Source organism: Magallana gigas, chromosome 8 (genome assembly GCF_963853765.1).
Source record: "Magallana gigas chromosome 8, xbMagGiga1.1, whole genome shotgun sequence".
Classification (NCBI taxonomy): domain Eukaryota; kingdom Metazoa; phylum Mollusca; class Bivalvia; order Ostreida; family Ostreidae; genus Magallana; species Magallana gigas.
In genome coordinates this window covers 5081228-5101952 of record NC_088860.1, presented here as the reverse complement: position 1 = coordinate 5101952, position 20725 = coordinate 5081228, and the positions used below count along the sequence as shown (strand labels likewise).

At 35.1% G+C, this 20725-nt stretch overlaps 1 protein-coding gene across 2 annotated transcripts; it reads right to left on the bottom strand.

Moving 5' to 3' along the window:
• Positions 1-6200: 6200 nt before the first annotated feature.
• Positions 6201-9733, bottom strand: LOC105330636 (uncharacterized). 2 transcript variants are annotated; one of them, XM_066069761.1, is made up of 4 exons: positions 9264-9733; positions 8138-8183; positions 7953-8003; positions 6201-7234 (listed from the first exon to the last, which is right to left on the bottom strand). In XM_066069761.1, exons 1-4 carry the CDS (start codon positions 9642-9644, stop codon positions 6858-6860), a joined length of 855 nt encoding a protein of 284 aa, XP_065925833.1. In that variant the 5' UTR covers positions 9645-9733; the 3' UTR covers positions 6201-6857. The 2 variants fall into 2 exon arrangements, with proteins under 2 accessions (XP_065925833.1, XP_034327658.2); XM_034471767.2 differs by having other exon boundaries at positions 6201-7240; positions 9264-9731.
• Positions 9734-20725: the final 10992 nt, after the last annotated feature.

The window sequence follows — 20725 nt, the reverse complement described above, 5'->3', positions numbered from 1 at the left end:
TTCAATTCGAAACAACACTTTGCGCATGTTCACCGGTCACCTCGGCCAATGAAAATCGCGAGGAAACTCGAATTAGACAGTGCAAGGGGCAAGGGGCAAGGTGGGGGGGGGGGGGGTGTATACCTGTGCGAATACCTCAGTCCTCTATGAATGAATGTAAGCATGAATAAACACGCTATGTAAACTTATAAACTCACAGGTTTTATTTCGTCAGTTAGAGTGTCGTCACGTTTAGCCATACTACATGTATATGTATGAAGTATTCAAAAGTTTTGCATACAAAGTTGAGTGTCAGAGAAAAAGTTACGAGTGATATAAGTGTAACTAATACCACAACAACAGTAAACATAGCATGCTATAATATTATATTAGTCACTATACACGGTGTAGTACCTAAACGGCTGCTATTGGTAAAAATAACGCGGTCAATGTTTCTATTCGAAAATTATAAGGCTATATACTAGCTGAAAAAATGTCCGAAATAGTATTTTTTTATTTTTCACCTAGTATATAGCCTTATAATTTTCGATTATATCACGTTTAATTTTTCGGATAGAAACATCGATCGCCGTTTTTTACCGATAGCAGCCGTTAAGGTACTACACAGTGCTATACCCGTACGTTTATCTGTAATAAATTTATCATAAATAGGCTTTAAATGAACATTTATCACTCAGATTGAAATTACACAGATCGCTGATTGAGCTGTTATATGAAGCCACTGTTCTTGTTGCACATTGAAGTGATTGAGCTATAACGTAAACCATGCAGATTTCTCTCTCGATGAAAGTGAAGGTCATAATCTATAGAGCATCATGTACATGTATTGTTTTGTTTATTCTATAAGCAAGTAAAAAAGTAAGTAATCTTTATTACAGTGAAATGTGCATTAATTATAAACATTGTAATTTATGTTGTAAAGAAAATAAACATTAAACTATAAACTAAACCCAGCCCATTGGACCTATGACTTACTTTAAATCAAATAAATTTACACATACATGCAGAATATTTTTTCTATGGTGAAAGGTTGTATGGATATGCATAAATTTGGCTAATTTTATCGGGTGATCTTGATTTAACATTTTGAACAAATAACCCGTATCGTTAATTTTTAATTGTGTGGTGATTATTACATAATCTATCAAAATATTTTTTCCTGATATTATCGTTTTGACAGTCTGATAGGAAGTGTTTTTTGTGTTTGACAGAAGAGCTTGAACAGAAAACACACTTAATTTTACTTAAAGGTTCATTTTTATAACGACAAGTTTCTAAACGAATAGAAAGAATGCTACATCTAAGCTAGAGGAGAATTTCTACACTGCAATGAAACAGGGGCCACGCCCGTTTTAACATAATTTCGATGTAATCATAAATAAAGTCCTAAACAATAAAACAGCTTTTCCTAATTCATTATTTTCATAGAATTTTTTTTACAAACACCACGTAATCATTCTAAAGATTGACCGGAGGTTCAGTGTAGGAGATGATGAAGAATATCACCATGACAGCTAAAACGTCATGTAACGACACGTCAGCAATTCGTTACCGCTTCATTAGGGTATAACTCCCTTTTCTAATTAGACCACATCAATGGACGGGACGATGGAAATGAAACAGTGAGCAAGGTCCCCAGCATCCGGATTACGCAGATAAACAAATGAAACTGAAACAATCTCCCACAACGGATTTTTATTCACAACGGTTTTTTATTCAATCATAAAATCTCTACGAGATGTTGTTATTAGTGCTAATGGGTAACACATGATGTATTAATGTTGTGATTTTTATCCCTTAGGGTACCTGTACCTTCTTGATTTTTTCATAAAGCCCTTAAATGAATTTTGATTGAGCGTTTAATGAAATGCTTTGTTTTTCTTTAATTTGTATATTTCATCATTGTCATGGTCAAAATAATTGGAATTACGAATAGTATAATACAAACACTTGCCTGGGGCGTTAGAAATTTTGACTAGTATACTTTGATTTTTAATTTAATTTTTTGTTTTATTGAGTAATCAAATGGATTGGGTAACAAGCAAAGCCTATGTAAACCCTCTCTTGATGGCAAAGTATATATACCATAAATGATTGATGTTTGATATTTATATATAAATCTAATATAATTATAAGATTATTATCTAAAATGCTACAAATGGCAAACAAGACATTGGTTGAATTTAATCGTACAAGAACTTGCATGCATGTTGAAACAAATATTTTAATAACTTCCTCGTTTCATTTCGCATTAAATACTAAAAATTATCCAATATCAGGCAATGTTAATTTTATTTTTCAATTGTGGAAAGGAAATATGAAAAGCACAAAGCACAGTTTCATAACGGCAGATTTTTTCCGGTGTATGAAGTCTGATTTTTTTCGAGTACTCGTTTCTATACATTGTATTTCAACGGGTCACATGCAATGCATGGGCGTAACTCTTTATTCCAATTCCCTTTTTTTACTTCCACCTAACGTATATTAAAAATAAACATGACGAGTTATTAGGTTTTATGGAAAATGGGAAGATACACCCCAAAAATGAACAAAAATGTAATTCTAAAAAAAGAAAAAAAATCCGCGATCATTGGCGAACTTTACGATGAAGGATAGGAAAGATGATACAAACATTGCCATCGACTGAGTAGTTTTAATCTCAAAACCGTTTGCCCAGTTCTATTGAAAATAATTCGCTTACTCTCACTGATATACACATCCAAGCAAGTATTATATACCTTGCAAATACCGGCGTAGTAAATTCTGATGAGGTAAAGGATCATGTTTAATTTTATTAGAATTAAAAAGTATCAGGAAGTTGTTAGTGTTATGATTTAATTAGAAGGTAGTAGTTAACAAGAAAAATCATCAGAAATGGTGAACCTTCAAGTATACATTCGTGATTATCTTACGTATACATTTCAACATTTGAGGTCCTTATAATAACGGCGACATTTTATTACAAGACAACATATTTAGCATCTTCAATAGCGGATGTATACCGCATAATATTACGGTATTACTCAGCAAATTAGGTTAAAATAGTTAAATATAAAACTCATTAAGAGAAAAGAGACATGCTTCTTGTCACTAGTTCATAGTGAGGACACGCTTCCATTGCCGGTAAACAGAACGGTGGATTTGCTGTATACGTTGAAATAATCTGCGAAATTTCCCCTTTTCATCTGGATGGAATAAGGATGCCAAAGCGACGATTCCGGACTCCTATCCGTCACCCAGAGTTCATGTAGCCATGAATCTTATAGAATCTTTGTTAACACGTAGGTCAAGCTGAAAAAATAATTAGATGTCTAATTGCAAGTAAAACCGAGAACAAGTTTGAATAGTAAAAATTAAGTTAATTGTGAAACAGAAGGTTTTCACTGCATGGGTGAGCTTTCTATCAGAAAGTGTACAAATAGAAGCAGGGCGCATTATTACAGGACTGAGGCGCACCTCCTCAAGACAAAACTTATATAATGAATTAGGGTGGGAAACGTTAAGCGATAGAAGGAAAAAACACAAAGTTACACTCATGTATAAAATACTTAATGATTATACACCCAAATATTTGTATGATATGGTTGAACAGTGTCTCCCAGTCTCACACAATTATTCATTACGTAATAATAACTTGTTTCACATTCCAATTACCAGAACTGTTGCATATTATAATAGTTTTTTACCCTCAACAGTTAAATTATGGAACACTTTGCCAAACAGTTTAAAATCTGCAACAAGTATAGCCCAATTTAAGCAAGGCTTGCAAAACAATAACCTTGTAGATAAAATAAAATCTAAATTATACAACCATGGACAAAAAAATGTAAATATACTTCATTGCCAGTTAAGAAATTTTTCAAGTAACCTTAATGCAGACTTGTATAATCATAATTTAGTTGAATCATTAAAATGTTTGAGATGTGGGTACTCCTATGAAGATTCATTTCATTTTTTCTTCCATTGTCAATGTTATAATCATTTCTTAATCTATGGGTGGGCTTTATGTTCAACATCAACTTGCCTACCAACAGAACTATACCATACAGCTTTAAGGATAATTTTCCGCTCTGTCAACCCCTATATACTTCTTGTATCGTGTCCTTTGTTTACCTGTCGACGTTTTGGTCCAACATGCAATGAACGTTCGCAAACGTCAAACAATGTGTAATGTGTTAAAACCCATCGTTAACCGTTACTGTACAATTTGTAACTGTAATGAGACATATGCTCATTTCTTTGTACATGTGTAATAGATAGATAATAGAGAGTTTTATACATACATTTTACTATACAAAACTAAATATTTACAAATTTCAACAACTACCTAAAATTAGTTATAAAAAATCTGTTTATTTCTTATCTTTGTAAACTCATTATTTTTAAAATAAAAATTAAATTGAAAAAGAAAGCTATCCGGGTTAATTGTCAATTCTACTTTTTTTCTTTTTCACCCCTCAACGGATGTATCATATTGTTTCAAACGATGTCGCGAAGACGCATTTTTCACAAGAATTAGGAGGACAGCATGAAAAACTGATGGGTTTTAATTTGGGACCAGGAAACTCACACGGGCGGCTTACTTTAGTAAACCTATCGCACTCTGGAATAAATATAAGGTCTTTGTGTTAAGGATTACATTTACACGGAATTAAAAAATATTCCACTGATGATAATGAAAAACCGTCTATTGTGTGTTATGGATCTTTCATTATAGTGTTATTTTTCACTTACAAAATAGTAGGTCAATGACCTACTTTTTGTGTAAATGGCCATTAAATATTTTTAGAAAACTTAAGAAAAATCCCTAAAACTTTTACCCTATGATTAAGATTTTCTTAATTGTGAAAATAATGCAAATTGCTAAACACTTTTAAAAATAAAATACAGTTTATGAATGGCAGTGACACGAAATAGATATTAATTCCCAAAACATGTAATATGACTACTTTAGATTTTAGTTGAATTAGTTGAATAGGAGATGAATTCCATTACATACTTAGCTGTAACTCGTTGCAACAAGAACGCATTCAATGTTTATCAAATACAAATACATGTATCAAAATAAAAAATGCTATTAGTTTTAAATTTATAATGTAGAGTACAAAACAATGCCCTTTTAGGAAATTATGTCCTTTTATTGGAAAAATAAATTTAAAAAATGTTCCCCAGGTTAGAACCCCCATACTTCACATTTGTATTAACGAGTCAGAGTTGATCTTGGGCATGCCTTGATCTTGTGCATGTTTAACTTCTTTCTGTCTGTCTCTCTCTCTCTCTCTCTCTCGCTTACGCATGCGTTGTTTATTTGTAAAAAGTATTACATATTGTATTATTATAATCTCTGTGTACCATTGTGCAATGGTGTTGAGAATGAAATGAAAATTTTAAAAAATGAAGGGACATAATATTAGATATTTTACGATGTAAGTTTTAGTTAATCAGAAAAATATTGAGTCCAGTATATTAAAGATTTGACGGTAAATGATATACAGAGAGCCCGGCTCGGGGGTGAGTCACTCAGGGATCCTGACTGTGGAGGCGACCTCTACATCGAGCACGTGTTTTAGATGACGCGTGGACCCCAGTGACCGATGAGGCACGCCATGCTTCGATCGCTCTCATCGATTCCTATTTGTGTTATGTCCCCAGTGGCTCCATAATCAGCAAATAAACGGTTTTGATTTATAATGTTGCGTGTTCTATGTGTCTAGTTGGGACACGACTTTTTGAGCGGTGTTCGAATGAGTATACATATTATTGATCCTCAGCTCAAAGTAGGTAATGTATCATTTAATGTTTAACAAAATTAAAGCTTTTCAACTTTTTAATTAACAAGTACCCTCTCTGTGGATTTATTTTGGAAGAAAACACCTTTTCCGTAATATATAAGATTATATGTTCTCTTCAATAACATAGCTCTGCTATTCTAGTTTGTATATAAAAATGAAATATAACTTAAACATCTTGTATCATTTAAACGTACGGTTTTTTGAGTGGGAATGTTTGGGATTTTCTTTAATTCATGTATTTGTGCAAGAGTTAGGTCATGTTTGACCTCATTTTAAATAATTTTGCACTTGTACTTTGGCTTCTTCATATAAGGAGCTACTTGCTTTTTCAATTGTAGAATTTCAAACGGATAAACGACTCCTTTAATTTCACCATGCAAGGGCAATAAGAAGGAAAAAGTAGCTAAGTATTTTTTTCGTTCATTTATTTTAAAAAACATAAATTCAATAAGTTAAAAGCATACGTCAATATAAACATTTAAACATGCATCTATACAAGAGACAGAGGTAGCGTAGTTCTGGATGAACAACCTCAGTTCAAAAAAATCAATGATAGTGACGATGGCAGATGATGGACGAGGTTCACACGATTACATGAATGAAACACAACATGGCAAGGTGAACTCGATTTGCTTTGAGCATAACACGACGGATCACCTGTGATCGGTACTGAATGAGCGTCTCTAACGTTCACATATACACATGTATCAACAACCTGAACATCATGGGCAAGGACCGTGGGCTCCCTATCTATATGTACAACTTTACTATAAACTGAACATGGTTGGTGGTTTGATATGCGGAAGGGGGGGGGGGGGGGGTACGGAAGGAAATTAAAGAGTGCACTATACTTATAAATATTAACTGGCAGTAGTGTTTGTTTTTCTTTTTCAATAAAATGTTGCAATTTGACCGATTACCATGTCAAATGGCAATAGATGTGAATATTAATATTTCACGAGGCAAATCATAAAAATAAAGTCTTTAGGTTCCGAAACATGGCCAGCACGTTAGAGATGGAACATGCACGGTTCTTCCATTGTGTTGTTTCTTCTGATGTTTCAATCATTCTATCTTCCTAATTGCAAAATAATTGTCCCGCGTTGGATACACAAACTCATGCTTTAGTACGGACACGTAAACAGAGTCATTAGCCTCTAGCCGGAACACGGTGGGCCCCAGCTGAATCCCTCGAAATTCCTTCGGTTCCAACGTGCTCTTCTCCGACATGAGGTTCCTGTTGTCATGAGAGCGCGTGCTCCGTATCACCGAGAAGACCACGTGGACGTCCTTCTTAGGAACTATGTTACTGTACGTATCAAACTGCAGACGACACTGTACTTCGTAATAACCAGGCGTGTTGATGTAAAATCGTCTGTCTTTGTACGTGATGTCACTTCCGATAGTATAGGAATCTGACGTCATTTCCCATTCTAAAAGTTCTGGATCTAAAAAAAATGAGAATCACATATAATATAGATAATATATTTATTTCTAATTGTAAGTCTCATTTTTATTCAGTTACGATAAGTTTCAAGTTTCTGATAAACTCTGTATATATACTGCACATCATGGTTAGTTCAATACTTTACACTTTTCACTATGATAATACATCTATAATATCAACTGCTGCACTGAATACTCATTTAACTTCTCATAATAGGTCTAATTAAATTCATTCTCTACTTTAGGGCAGAAGTTCATAGCATCTTTTAAAACATACGAAATACTTTTTTAAAAATATTGTCAGATAAAAAAGAACCACCCACTATACATTAATATACCGAGGAAGTATTAAAGAAGATGCTTTATAATTCCCTGATTTATATGTTTATTTTAAAAAAATATTTATAATGACTCAATTAGACGATTAATATAAATCTAATAATATCGCCCAATACTGTAAATGCTTTTAACTCTAAGTAGGAAGTGCTGATTTTGTACGTTTTGTTTAACGTATTATATCTGTCATGTTCACATTCAGAAATGATAATATTAAACGTACCTCACATGAATAAAGCACGGAAGATTTCTCTAATTTTTTTCCCTAGCAGATCCCTTCTCAAACCCCCGCCCCCTTAATCGACCCATAGGCGTTTTTCTAGTATATCCCCAGTTGATGTAATTGATTTGATATTTCAGAATGTTGTGATTACCTACCTTTCGTCGGCGTTATAAGACTGTGGTGAAGTAGAGCTTTAGAACCCATTCCTGTAACAGACCAACAAACGAACAATTAACAGGTGTCAGGTACACGAAGGTGTTATTAAACAATTGCATTGTCCCCGCGACCGTATTACCCATAGGGAAACCCTCTGTAAATCCCAATTTAAACACCTACTTACCGTTATCAACCAGGGCACTGGGTGAAGCAGATATACGTGCCTGGTGCTGTAAAATAAACAAATATATGTAGTTAAACAAACAGACAAACAAGCATGCAAAAATTATGAGCAGTGCAAAGCGGGTTTTATTGTTCAAGATTGCATAGCTTTTATTTCCACGTTTTCTGTAATTCAGATATAACGGTTTACTTTTACAAGTAAATGAATCGGGCTAAGAGTACATTGTAAAACTCTAATAACGACCAATGTGATGCGTTTCCGTTGGTTTCCTACCGTTTTGCACACATTTGGTAAATCTGGTAGAGGAAAAATTTTGTACAAAACGGGAATTTGCCCAGGTAGGATGACACACCACAATTGCTTTGTGTCCTAACGGTCGATCCGAGTTAACTACCGGTATATACAGGTGTTCTACACCTATTGACAGTTGGACCAAGATCAAGAAATGAAAAAAAAAATCCTGCATGCCGACTGGCCCAGCCCACCCCTGCTCTGAGTCAGAGTCGGGTCGCCACTCTGGGTTCTCCTCCAATCAGCTAAATTTTAATGCAGAGTCAGAAGTGAGGCACTTCCTAAATATTTCAGACTGAGAACGAAAATTTGCACTAAATCGGATATAAACATTCTCTTTGTTAAAGATAAAAAATGAAAAGGAAAACAAAGATGAGTCCATTTCCAAAATATTTTTTGTACAATATTCAAAACATCCTACTAAAAAGATTTCAAAAAATCAAAAGAATGAAATAATGCTTTGGTCGTTTTTCTTTAAATTTTCAATATACTAGCTTCTTCAGTTAGGAGACTTAAAGATGTACATAACATCAATGTTGAATATTTGAATGTGCACGTATACATAAAATAACGCCAGTAAGCATGTTCAACTAGAGAATCAAGTTCAATAATATTGTCAACAATTACAGTCAAAAGCAAGTACACTCGATGCAGGGTTGAACTGTTCCTAAATTTGTATTTAGTCACTATGACCCGTTATTTCGAATGGCACTTCCATGGTTGCATTCACTATTTCGATTGAAGTAGTGGAGATGAAACAAAACAGACTTATTATAACTATCGAGGTAAATTCTACAGGTACTGGTGCATGATATCATGTGTACGATTCTCTTACCTGGTACAGAGGTGTGTCCTTCTCTTGAGCCTCCTTGTACTGATGCAGGGCCCACAGGATGAGCAAAAGGATCAGAACCAAGTACAGAAACGAGGAAAACTTCAGCCACAGCATCCATAGCGAGCAGCGCGATTTCCCGCCAGGATAGAGGCTGTCCCGCCCCTGGGGGTAGAGACTGTCCTGACCCTGCACAATAGTAATTTTTGAGTCCTCTGGTATCCCTGAACGTTCCACGGTCGTGGATGAGTCTGGAGGTGAGATGATGACGGGCATTGACCTCCTCTGATAGTACAACTTCTCCCTGTCTTCAATGTGACATGCTTTATTATCCTCCATTCCGGTCACTTTCACAAATTCTACTGCCTCTACTCTCTCAGGCATTTTCAAGACGATATACTGATCTTGCGACACGCCAGCATTTTTATATTGTAAGACTACCCGTTCTATTTTTAGACATTGCGAAAGACAACTGACGATTCCGGCCGGATCGAAGCAAGCGAGGTAAGTCGTAAAACCCCCGACGTATCCCCCCTTCGTCTTAGATCATCCGTCATCGGGCGACGTGACATAGTGGGCAGGCATTGAGAGAAAGTGACGTAAATTAGAGAGCGTAAAAATAGAAATACAATTTTCCAATTCTCACCTGTACTGTATTAGATGAGGATTGGGTTTAGCATCAATTTGTCAAATTTAAATTTTTTTTCTAAGAAATTCAATATTACACAATATTGAACAACAATAGTGAAATCGGAAAGTTATTACATCCGCCATCCGCCAGCATATTGCGAGATGGATTGATATTTTTTTTTTGGATAAATACACTGTTTTGCAACTTATGATTCATAGCAAAAACTTTCCGACAGGCAAAAAAGTATCAAATATCGATTTGCAATTTTTAAAAAAAATTCAAAATGAGAGTCAACAAAATGTTATACATAGCATAAACCGCATAAAATAGATTCTGTTTAAAACAAATCATGAGAGTTTGAATTTGCGGGTATTTGGGGAATGCATTTTAATCTATTTCAATATTTTTATTCTCAACGATTTGCAGAGAAACGTATTTTCTGGTGGCAGTGTAAATCTTGGGAGAAAAGGAAGAACAACTATTTTATCCCGGATTTAAACCTAGTACAGTTTTATGTACATAATGTTTATTGTCCATCTTCGTTTCGATTCCCAAAATAAATATGAATAAAGCCTCCCACTATATCCCTACATTGACGTCACAAAGACTTAAAAGGGGGGGGGGGGGGTGCATAAAAAAAACATTCAATTGTTTCACTTTAGTGGAAATTCCTTAATTTACCTCTGTCATACAGACACATTGTGAAATAAAAAGCAAAGCTTGCTTTTACTGATACATGTATTTAGTCATAAATGTATATTCTTTGCCACCAATTATTTTGTCCCACTTTCTTTCTTGAGTATTTTTTCATTTTATTTTCATTTCGTTGCTATTTTTCACAAAGAATATCACGTATTTGGAAAAGTCACATACGACAAGTTTAAGCAAACATCATTCAAAGGTAGGAACCATTCTCATGTGTACTAAATATGCAACGCCCATTTAATTTTAGATCATTTGTCTTTAATGAATGCTAATTAATTAGTTACGTCAAATGCAATAGAGAGACAAGTGCTACACCTTAATCTAAAGAAGCTATTTTATTTTAAAACATTTTTTTTTATTAAATTGGAAATTTTTATTAGTCATTAACACATATTATATATGAGTTATAAATGTCAGTTGTAGAAGTTTACGTTGACGCCAAGGATACGACAGTTCATCAGAGAGAGAGAGAGAGAGAGAGAGAGAGAGAGAGAGAGAGAGAGAGAGAGAGAGAGAGAGTTTTTTTTGGTAACACCGTGAGAGATATGAGTTGTGAATAGTACACAACTTTACAAAGATTTTAATGATGAAACGTGGACAACTAATGAAGTCCTAATTATGAATCTGAGTGAACCCTGAATATATCGTCCGGTTAACGATAAAGGTTGACCCACTTACTATGCATATTGTGGTCAGACTATAAACTTAATTAGAAATTTATTTTGGAAGGCGCACACCATGTGAGGCCCCTCCTAAGATTATACTGATTAAGGTGATCTATAGGAATACGAAACAAAAGGACCACTGTCTTATAACCTTTAGATGTTTTTTATCAAACAACTTAAGAGTTACGGCATACAACCCTAATTAGAGATAGTTTTAACGTTGCAGTTTTTAAACACTTTTAAGCAAAAAATATATTTCCATTGTTTGAGTAACTGTTTACCACTTTGTTTGCATGGAGAACGATTGTGATTTCTCCTCATTGTGCTGAATTATTATCAATTAATTATCTTGTTTATCATAACTGACCTCCCTTATATTTCGTTCAAGAAGTAGTTGTATGGTCATGAATCAATTGCCCCAAAACGTTTTAATTAGAACTATTAAGTCCAACGTCTCTTAAAGGGACTTAAACACGATTTTACATCAAATTTTTATTTTTATTTTTTAGATATATAATGGTTTACTTGCACATTTTGAATGACTAACCAAAATTTGAATGTTATAATTTAAGTAATAAGAACGATACCGAGGTAAGAATTCATTGTTATGTAAACAAAGCTCAAGTCTTATATTTGTTTACAAATAATGTAAAGTATGGAATTACCATTTCTTTGGCAAAAAAAAAAATCAATCGTAAGAAACAAGGCAAACTTGTTCATTGTGTTTTTAAAATATATTATCAATAGAGAAAAGCAACATTTGATTGAAACTTATAAGAGTAAAACACATATGTAAACAATAACAATGCTTGAGCTTTGTTTACAAAATTCTAAACTCTGTATCTTGCTTGTAACTCAATATATGACTTTCAAATTTTGAGAAAGCATTAAAAAATACCCATATTGACTATTCTTAACATAAAAAATGGAGAAATAAAATTTGAAATTTTAAGCTCAATTTTAAGTCCCTTTAAGGAGACACAATTTGATGATTAATCTTTGCATGCCTTGTTTACAGAACAGTTCAAAGTTAAAAACTATCACTGCACTAATGTGCAATTTTAATACATACTGATACAAAAATTATAAATTGAGAAAAATGAATGACAAAATATCTAAATCAGACTACTCTGAATAGCTTTATAAAACTATATACCTATATAAGTCCCACGGGCACGAATGGACTCGGGATTTTGACGTTGTGAGGATGCGAGATTGTGGCCACGGAAAATTTTATAAACTTTATACAGACGATCCAATTCAAAAAGATGAGAGTCATGAAGTTATCAGAACCTTCGTTACATAGTTTGATATAGATTGCTTTATAAATCTGATATTATTTACTATATACTATGTGTTAGGCGCTATTTTACTTGACATATTGACTGGTATTATGACGTCATTGGCCAGCAATTGCTTGAATCTATAAGGTTATATTCTCTTGCATTTTTTTAAATCAGCAAAGTTGTAGCAATGCAATTTGAGCAAAAGTGAAGTCTTATTTTAAGACCACAATATTACTTTTGTTTAATCATATCAAGTAAGCCTACATAATGTTTTGTATCCATTTTACAGTATTTTATTTCTTCCATTTATCTGTAAAGATGTTTTATTCAGGGCCTCAATGTAAACTTGTCATTTGTTATTTGTTATATATCGTGCTATTTTTGGCTTTTAAAAAATTTCTTCTACTATACTGTAACAGTCATTGCTCACCAATAAGAGTGTCTGTTTCTCCTGCTATTCTGTTACCGTCAAAGCTAACCAATAAGAGTGTCTCTTTCTTCTACTATTCTGTTGCCGTAATTGATAACTAATAAGGTTGTCTGTTTCTTCTGCTATCCTGTTACGGTGATTGATAACCAATAAGGTTGTCTGTTTCTTCTGCTATCCTGTTGCCGACAGTGATAACCAATTAGGTTGTCGGTTTCTTCTGCTATCCTGTTGCCGCCATTGATAACCAATAAGAGTGTCTGTTTCTTCTGCTATACCTTTGCCGCCATTGATAACCAATAAGGTTGTCTGTTTCTTCTGCTATACATTTGCCGCCATTGATAACCAATTAGGTTGTCGGTTTCTTCTGCTATCCTGTTGCCGTAATTGATAACCAATAATGATGTCGGTTTCTTCTGCTATCCTGTTACGGTCATTGATAACCAATAAGGTTGTCTGTTTCTTCTGCTATCCTGTTACGTTGCCGCCATTGATAACCAATAAGGTTGTCTGTTTCTTCTGCTATACCTTTGCCGCCATTGATAACCAATAAGGTTGTCTGTTTCCTCTGCTATCCTGTTACGGTCATTGATAACCAATAAGGTTGTGTTGATTGGTAAAGAATATTTTAAATTCTGTTAGACGTTCATTTTCTGTTACCTCGTCACTGAGTGCATATTTTCATGGCAAAGTTGTAAGAAAGTTCCTCTCTATGTGGGTCCTCGATCCATGCACTACAATCAGCGATAAGGATACAAAAATCAATACCTAAACAAATAAAAAATATTTTGATCGAACAACATTACCTTATTGGTCTTATCATTGACAACAACAGGAAAGTCAATAGCACCAAAATACAAATAACCAGAATTTAGTTCATCTAACTTTACAGAACAACAAGGAAACACAAACATTGCCAAGTTAGTATAGAGGGTTATGTTATTGCTTGAACTGTGTCACTAGGTCATGGAAAAAAATGTACAAGCTATAGGTAATTGGATGATCTGTAAACTATAGGTCATTGGATGGATGATCTGTAAGCTATAGGTCATTGATGATGTGTAAACTATAGGTCATTGGATGATCTGTAAGCTATAGGTCATTGATGATCTGTAAACTATAGGTCATTGGATGATCTGTAAACTATAGGTCATTGGATGATCTGTAAGCTATAGGTCATTGGATGATCTGTAAACTATAGGTCATTGGATGATCTGTAAGCTATAGGTCATTGATGATGTGTAAACTATAGGTCATTGGATGATCTGTAAGCTATAGGTCATTGATGATCTGTAAGCTATAGGTCATTGGATGATCTGTAAACTATAGGTCATTGGATGATCTGTAAGCTATATGTCATTGATGATCTGTAAACTATAGGTCATGGGATGATCTGTTAGCTATATGTCATTGATGATGTGTAAGCTATAGGTCATTGGATGATCTGTAAGCTATATGTCATTGATGATCTGTAAGCTATATGTCATTGATGATCTGTAAACTATAGGTCATTAGATGATCTGTAAGCTATAGGTCATTGATGATCTGTAAGCTATAGGTCATGGGATGATCTGTAAACTATAGGTCATTGGATGATCTGTAAGCTATAGGTCATGGGATGATCTGTAAACTATAGGTCATTGGATGATCTGTAAGCTATAGGTCATTGGATGATCTGTAAGCTATAGGTCATTGGATGATCTGTAAACTATAGGTCATGGGATGATCTGTAAACTATAGGTCATGGGATGATCTGTAAACTATAGGTCATTGGATGATCTGTAAGCTATAGGTCATGGGATGATCTGTAAGCTATAGGTCATTGGATGATCTGTAAACTATAGGTCATTGGATGATCTGTAAACTATAGGTCATTGGATGATCTGTAAACTATAGGTCATTGGATGATCTGTAAGCTATAGGTCATTGGATGATCTGTAAACTATAGGTCATGGGATGATCTGTAAACTATAGGTCATGGGATGATCTGTAAACTATAGGTCATTGGATGATCTGTAAGCTATAGGTCATGGGATGATCTGTAAGCTATAGGTCATTGGATGATCTGTAAACTATAGGTCATTGGATGATCTGTAAACTATAGGTCATTGGATAATCTGTAAACTATAGGTCATTAGATGATCTGTAAGCTATAGGTCATTGATGATCTATAAACTATAGGTCATGGGATGATCTGTAAACTATAGGTCATTGGATGATCTGTAAGCTATAGGTCATTGATGATCTGTAAGCTATAGGTCATTGGATGATCTGTAAACTATAGGTCATTGGATGATCTGTAAGCTATAGGTCATTGGATGATCTGTAAACTATAGGTCATTGGATGATCTGTAAACTATAGGTCATTGGATGATCTGTAAACTATAGGTCATTGGATGATCTGTAAGCTATAGGTCATTGGATGATCTGTAATATATATGTCATTGATGAACTGTAAGCTATAGGTCATTGGATGATCTGTAAACTATAGGTCATTGGATGATCTGTAAACTATAGGTCATTAGATGATCTGTAAGCTATAGGTCATTGGATGATCTGTAAACTATAGGTCATTGGATGATCTGTAAGCTATATGTCATTAGATGATCTGTAAACTATAGGTCATTGATGATCTGTAAGCTATAGGTCATTGGATGATCTGTAAACTATAGGTCATTAGATGATCTGTAAGCTATAGGTCATTGGATGATCTGTAAGCTATATGTCATTGGATAATCTGTAAGCTATAGGTCATTGGATGATCTGTAAGCTATAGGTCATTGGATGATCTGTAAACTATAGGTCATTAGATGATCTGTAAGCTATAGGTCATTGGATGATCTGTAAGCTATATGTCATTGGATAATCTGTAAGCTATAGGTCATTGGATGATCTGTAAGCTATAGGTCATTGGATGATCTGTAAACTATAGGTCATTGGATCATCTGTAAACTATAGGTCATTGGATCATCTGTAAGCTATAGGTCATTAGATGATCTGTAAACTATAGGTCATTAGATGATCTGTAAGCTATAGGTCATTGGATGATCTGTAAGCTATAGGTCATTGGATGATCTGTAAACTATAGGTCATTGGATGATCTGTAAGCTATAGGTCATTGGATGGACTGTAAGCCATCGTTCATTGGTTGAACTGTAAGCAATAGGTCATTGGATGGATTGTGAGTCATTGGATGGATTGTAGCTGTAGGTCATTGAATGGGCTAAGTAATGGGTCATTAGTTGGAACAATAGCTATTAAATGTAATAGTAAACTATTTTATTAACTTTACGCTAAGCCTTAGATCAATGATTGCATTGTAAGCTATATAGGGCATTTGTTGAACTTTAATAGCATATGTCATTGGCAGAGCAGTGGTTAAAATATTAACTGTTGATTAATTATTAAGCGACATCAACACATTATTTGAATTGTAAGTTAATCGGAAATGTCTTGCACGAACTAAGAATTAGTGAGACTTTACATGAGATGCTAGTGCATATACTTTATTCAGACAAAGTAGTGATTTACTAATGTGACGCCGCTAACTTTAGCGACAAATTTCAAAAAATCCGGTATAAAAGTGTAGGCAGGATTGAAGTTCAACAAAGAGGCAAATTGCTTCGTGATTTGAAGATTTAAGTGGGTACCAATTTAGGTTGGTCGTCATCCTTAGAACATGTAGTTTGTACGTCATTGAAAAGGCGTTTTCTTCACATTGTCAATACCATATATCACGCTTAATATCCGACATAATTATCAAACAAAATATTAAAACGTTTGGACGCGATTCATTTTTTCTGGATAAATTATTCAAAAGATGTGTGATTTAGGTTTGGAGTGACATGCAGCATGATGTGTACATATACAGCTGATGGGTCCCACGGGCAGTCCCCGGATGTGTACAATGGCGACTAACAGCTGATCGATTCCTCGGCGAGTCCACGGACGCTAACAGCTGATGGGTCCGTCGGGGATTCCTAGGAGGAATGAAGCGATGTGATAAGTACATGTTTGCAAGTGCTAGCTCAGCAGAAAGGGAACCAGGTCAGGATGTGATTTACCTGAAGACTAAAATATATCTTCAAGGTCAATTCAACCAGGTGCTTCTTAAATGAGTGAATCTTAATTAACGCTATTGTCTGTTGAAGTATATGTTATCTGTTGTTTGTTGTTAAGTAAAGTATGCTAATTAACCACTTTCATCCTGAATTAAATTTCTGGTTAATTACCGATTATTTCTGTAAAATCTATCAAAGAATTCGTGCTTCACTAACACGATTACGCGTGCATGTACCTTGCACCACACAAAGAGCTAAATCTGTGTGACTGTGACTGTGACTGTCAAATATAAAATCCGACATATAATTTTGTCAGCTCGTATCGTTCTGCACACAGCATAATTATATTTATTAACAAGAGGCCAACAGGCCTTAACGGTCACCTGAGTACCATAGCCCATACACGGACCTGTCGAGGAATCTCATATATGCATTTAATTAAGTTTATGCTGGAGTAAAAAAAATATTGTAATGACCTAACTATCACCCTACCTACTAGAAATGGCTTGTATACATGTTTTATTTAAAATAAACCCCACCCCATTCCCAGGGGCCAGTAATGACCCCCCAGGGCATTGAAACAAAAAAAACCATGTTTATCTGCCATCTTATCTGAGTTCTCATTCATCAGCTTTTAAATGTGATACTATCTAGCAAATATCCAAAAATCATTGTGTACACATGAACCACCCATCAGTATTTGTGGCTAGCCAATAACTATTAACAAGTCTATTTCTATTTAGAAACTTCAAAAAACTGTTTTGGTTGTTTTGTTGTATATAATAAAAGTACTTGCTTAATTGTTTTAATCATTCATTTTCTTAATTACATTATTTACAATGGGAAATAACTCCATTAACTGTTACAACACCCCCACCCCCCATATATACTTTAATATACAGCTTCACTCATTCTCTTTTCTTAATATTCACTTATTTCAAGAGCAGAATAAAATAATAAGATTTTTAAACGTAATACACAACACCCCCCCCCCCAGCAGCCAGCACCCCTGACTAGTTTTTCTAAAAATGCAGTCATCAGTTTCTATTCTGTATGACTGTTGTGGCCCCGCCCTAGATTCAGTACCCCAACCTTGGCGGCATGAAATTTAAAAGTTTTGTAGAGAGCTTCCTGGTGTACATAATTATGAATAAGTTTTCCTTACAAATGTGTGGGGTTAGAAAAGAAGATTTTTGAAAAAAATGATCAAGCTTTGAATATTATTGCCCTACCCCTAGGGCCCCTATGGGGAACGAGTTGTGAAATTTACAGTTTATGTTCCGCTTATCCCAAAGACACACCATACGGAATTTGGAAAGAATCGGCCATGTAGTTTTTAAGAAGAAGCTAAACAAAATGTTAAATTATTAAAACATGACGACGGACGAAAACCAATTGCAATAGGTCACCAGAGTGACTCAGGTGACCTAAAAGAAATTAACAGAACTAGACAAACAAAATTTCGAAAATAATCAATTTTAAAAAAACCCATGAAAAACACCAAAAAAAAACCCAAAAACTTTATTTTGTACGGAAGTTAGATACTGCAGAGATTTCTCTCTTTTTTTTTTTTTAAAAAGCTTCTTCTAAGGGTTTCTTTATCCACCAATAAAAAGTGGTGTTCATTTTATTTTTACTTTCAGACAATATTATTAGAGTAAATTATTTATTTTGAGTTTACCGATCTATTTCATGCAGTTTTCTGAAAAAATCACTGATAAATGATTTGAACATATTTTTATTGTACATAAATACAATTGGTATTGGGCACAAGTTACATAACTTAGACCGCCCTCTCCCTGGTTGGGGCAGTAAAAGCTTGTTATGATCGTATCATGCCGTACACGTATACATTATCATTTATTACTTTCTTTTCCGGTGTGATATAGGTCGGGAATTTGGAGCTTCATAAGTCCCACACATCGATCGAGATTTTCAGTTAAATGTATATTAGATAATATCTGGTCCATCAAGGTGCGTGAAGCCAGGTACTAGGTTCAGACCCAAGTCGGGATCTCCCAGTTTCCAGACACTAACAGACTCCGAAGTTGGTCAGGTAGTTGGTGTTGAGACAACTGCAATAGATCCGGGAAAGCACCTGAAACTTTACAGACAGGTGCTTGTCTTACCTGTGGCGCCGGGACTTCACCCCGAACGAGGATGTTGATTGAATTTCCCGCCGAGAAGATAAGCTATTTTAAGTTGTTTTGGAATTCAATGCGGAATTGCCCGTGATTGGAAAGAAAAAGCTCTCTACCGATCATGACAGGGAATTTACACTTGACAATGGGCATTCTAACATTATCGTGCATGATTTTAAATGACATGAATGTCAGCATGTCCACCCAACAAATTGCCCAGCAAGTATTCAGATTTTGTTTTGCAAACTCGCTCTAAGGAAGGGTCATCTTCGCGTTGAGTGGTTCGAATCGTGTTCTTGTAATTCATTGCTCCACCCATGTCATGTCAAAGACGTGTAACTAAGTATAATTCGAAATCGCAAAGATCTGAAAAGAAAATTTGTTCTTTGATCCGTCCATGTAGATCGCTACACAGGGGTGGGGGGGGGGGGGGTTATGTATGACTTACGTGCTTGTAAAAAAAGCTCCGATCCCGTCTACACATACATTACGGGGACACAATCCCTTACATACATGTGCTTGATCGTGACTCAATCTACTAAGCACATCTTGCACGAGTCCCCTAAGTTGACCTAACCCAATAGTTATCAAACACGGGGCATCTTTTTTTCAAAGTGGAAGAGTACATTGACATGTCCGTTTATTTTTCTTTTAATAAATGTAAAAAAAAATGATACAAATTTGGAGAGAGAAAAAAGACGCCGCATACGAAGATCCAAGCCAACGAGCACCAGTATGTACAACCGTATTTGGTGTATTCATTCAATATATGATATAGCTGCAGGTCTGTATCTCCCGGTCTGAAAAAATTCGGTTGGACGACCTGGGAGCTACAGTGCCACCCGTAGTAAAAAAAAAATGCGCTAGTTTTGGACTGATTAATCTCAATCCCGAACACATTCTCTACATATATGTGAGTCCAAAAAATTCCTTGGACAATTTACTACAGTTATCGTCACTTTACTTGCCTCTGATATTCTTTTAAACACCATCACCAGCCCCGTAAAATGAAGTGGTGCTTTTTTGTTAATGGCGACTCTCGATCTCGACGTGATTAATATACTTTATTTTCCGAGGTCGGTTATCCTGTTTCAGAGAAAGTCTGAGGCAAGTAAAGTAACAATATTAGAAGTAAATTGTCTGAAGAAGTTAATGGTACTAACTGTTTTTACAGAATTTGTGTGAAAATAAGGTTAATCAGTCCAAAACTAGCGCAATTTTTGAGCGCCATAAATTGCCGTTTTTTACTATGGGAGGCACTGTAGCTCCCAGGTCGTCCATCCGAATTTTTCAGACCGGGAGCTACAGACCTGCAGCTTTAAACATAGGCGTCGGAACCGGGGGGGGGGGGGGCATAATGCCCCCCCCCCTTTTTTTTTTGGTAAGTTAGACCTAACCATTAGGCACATAGCAGAATAGAGGGTTCAGCCGCCCCCCCCCCACCCTTCCCCCGCAGGAAACATAATTGTTCCGTAATGTACGTTTGAAAGATTGAGTAGTTGGAGTGAAAGGCATACTAGCCCCCCCCCCCCCAAAAAAAAAAAAAAAA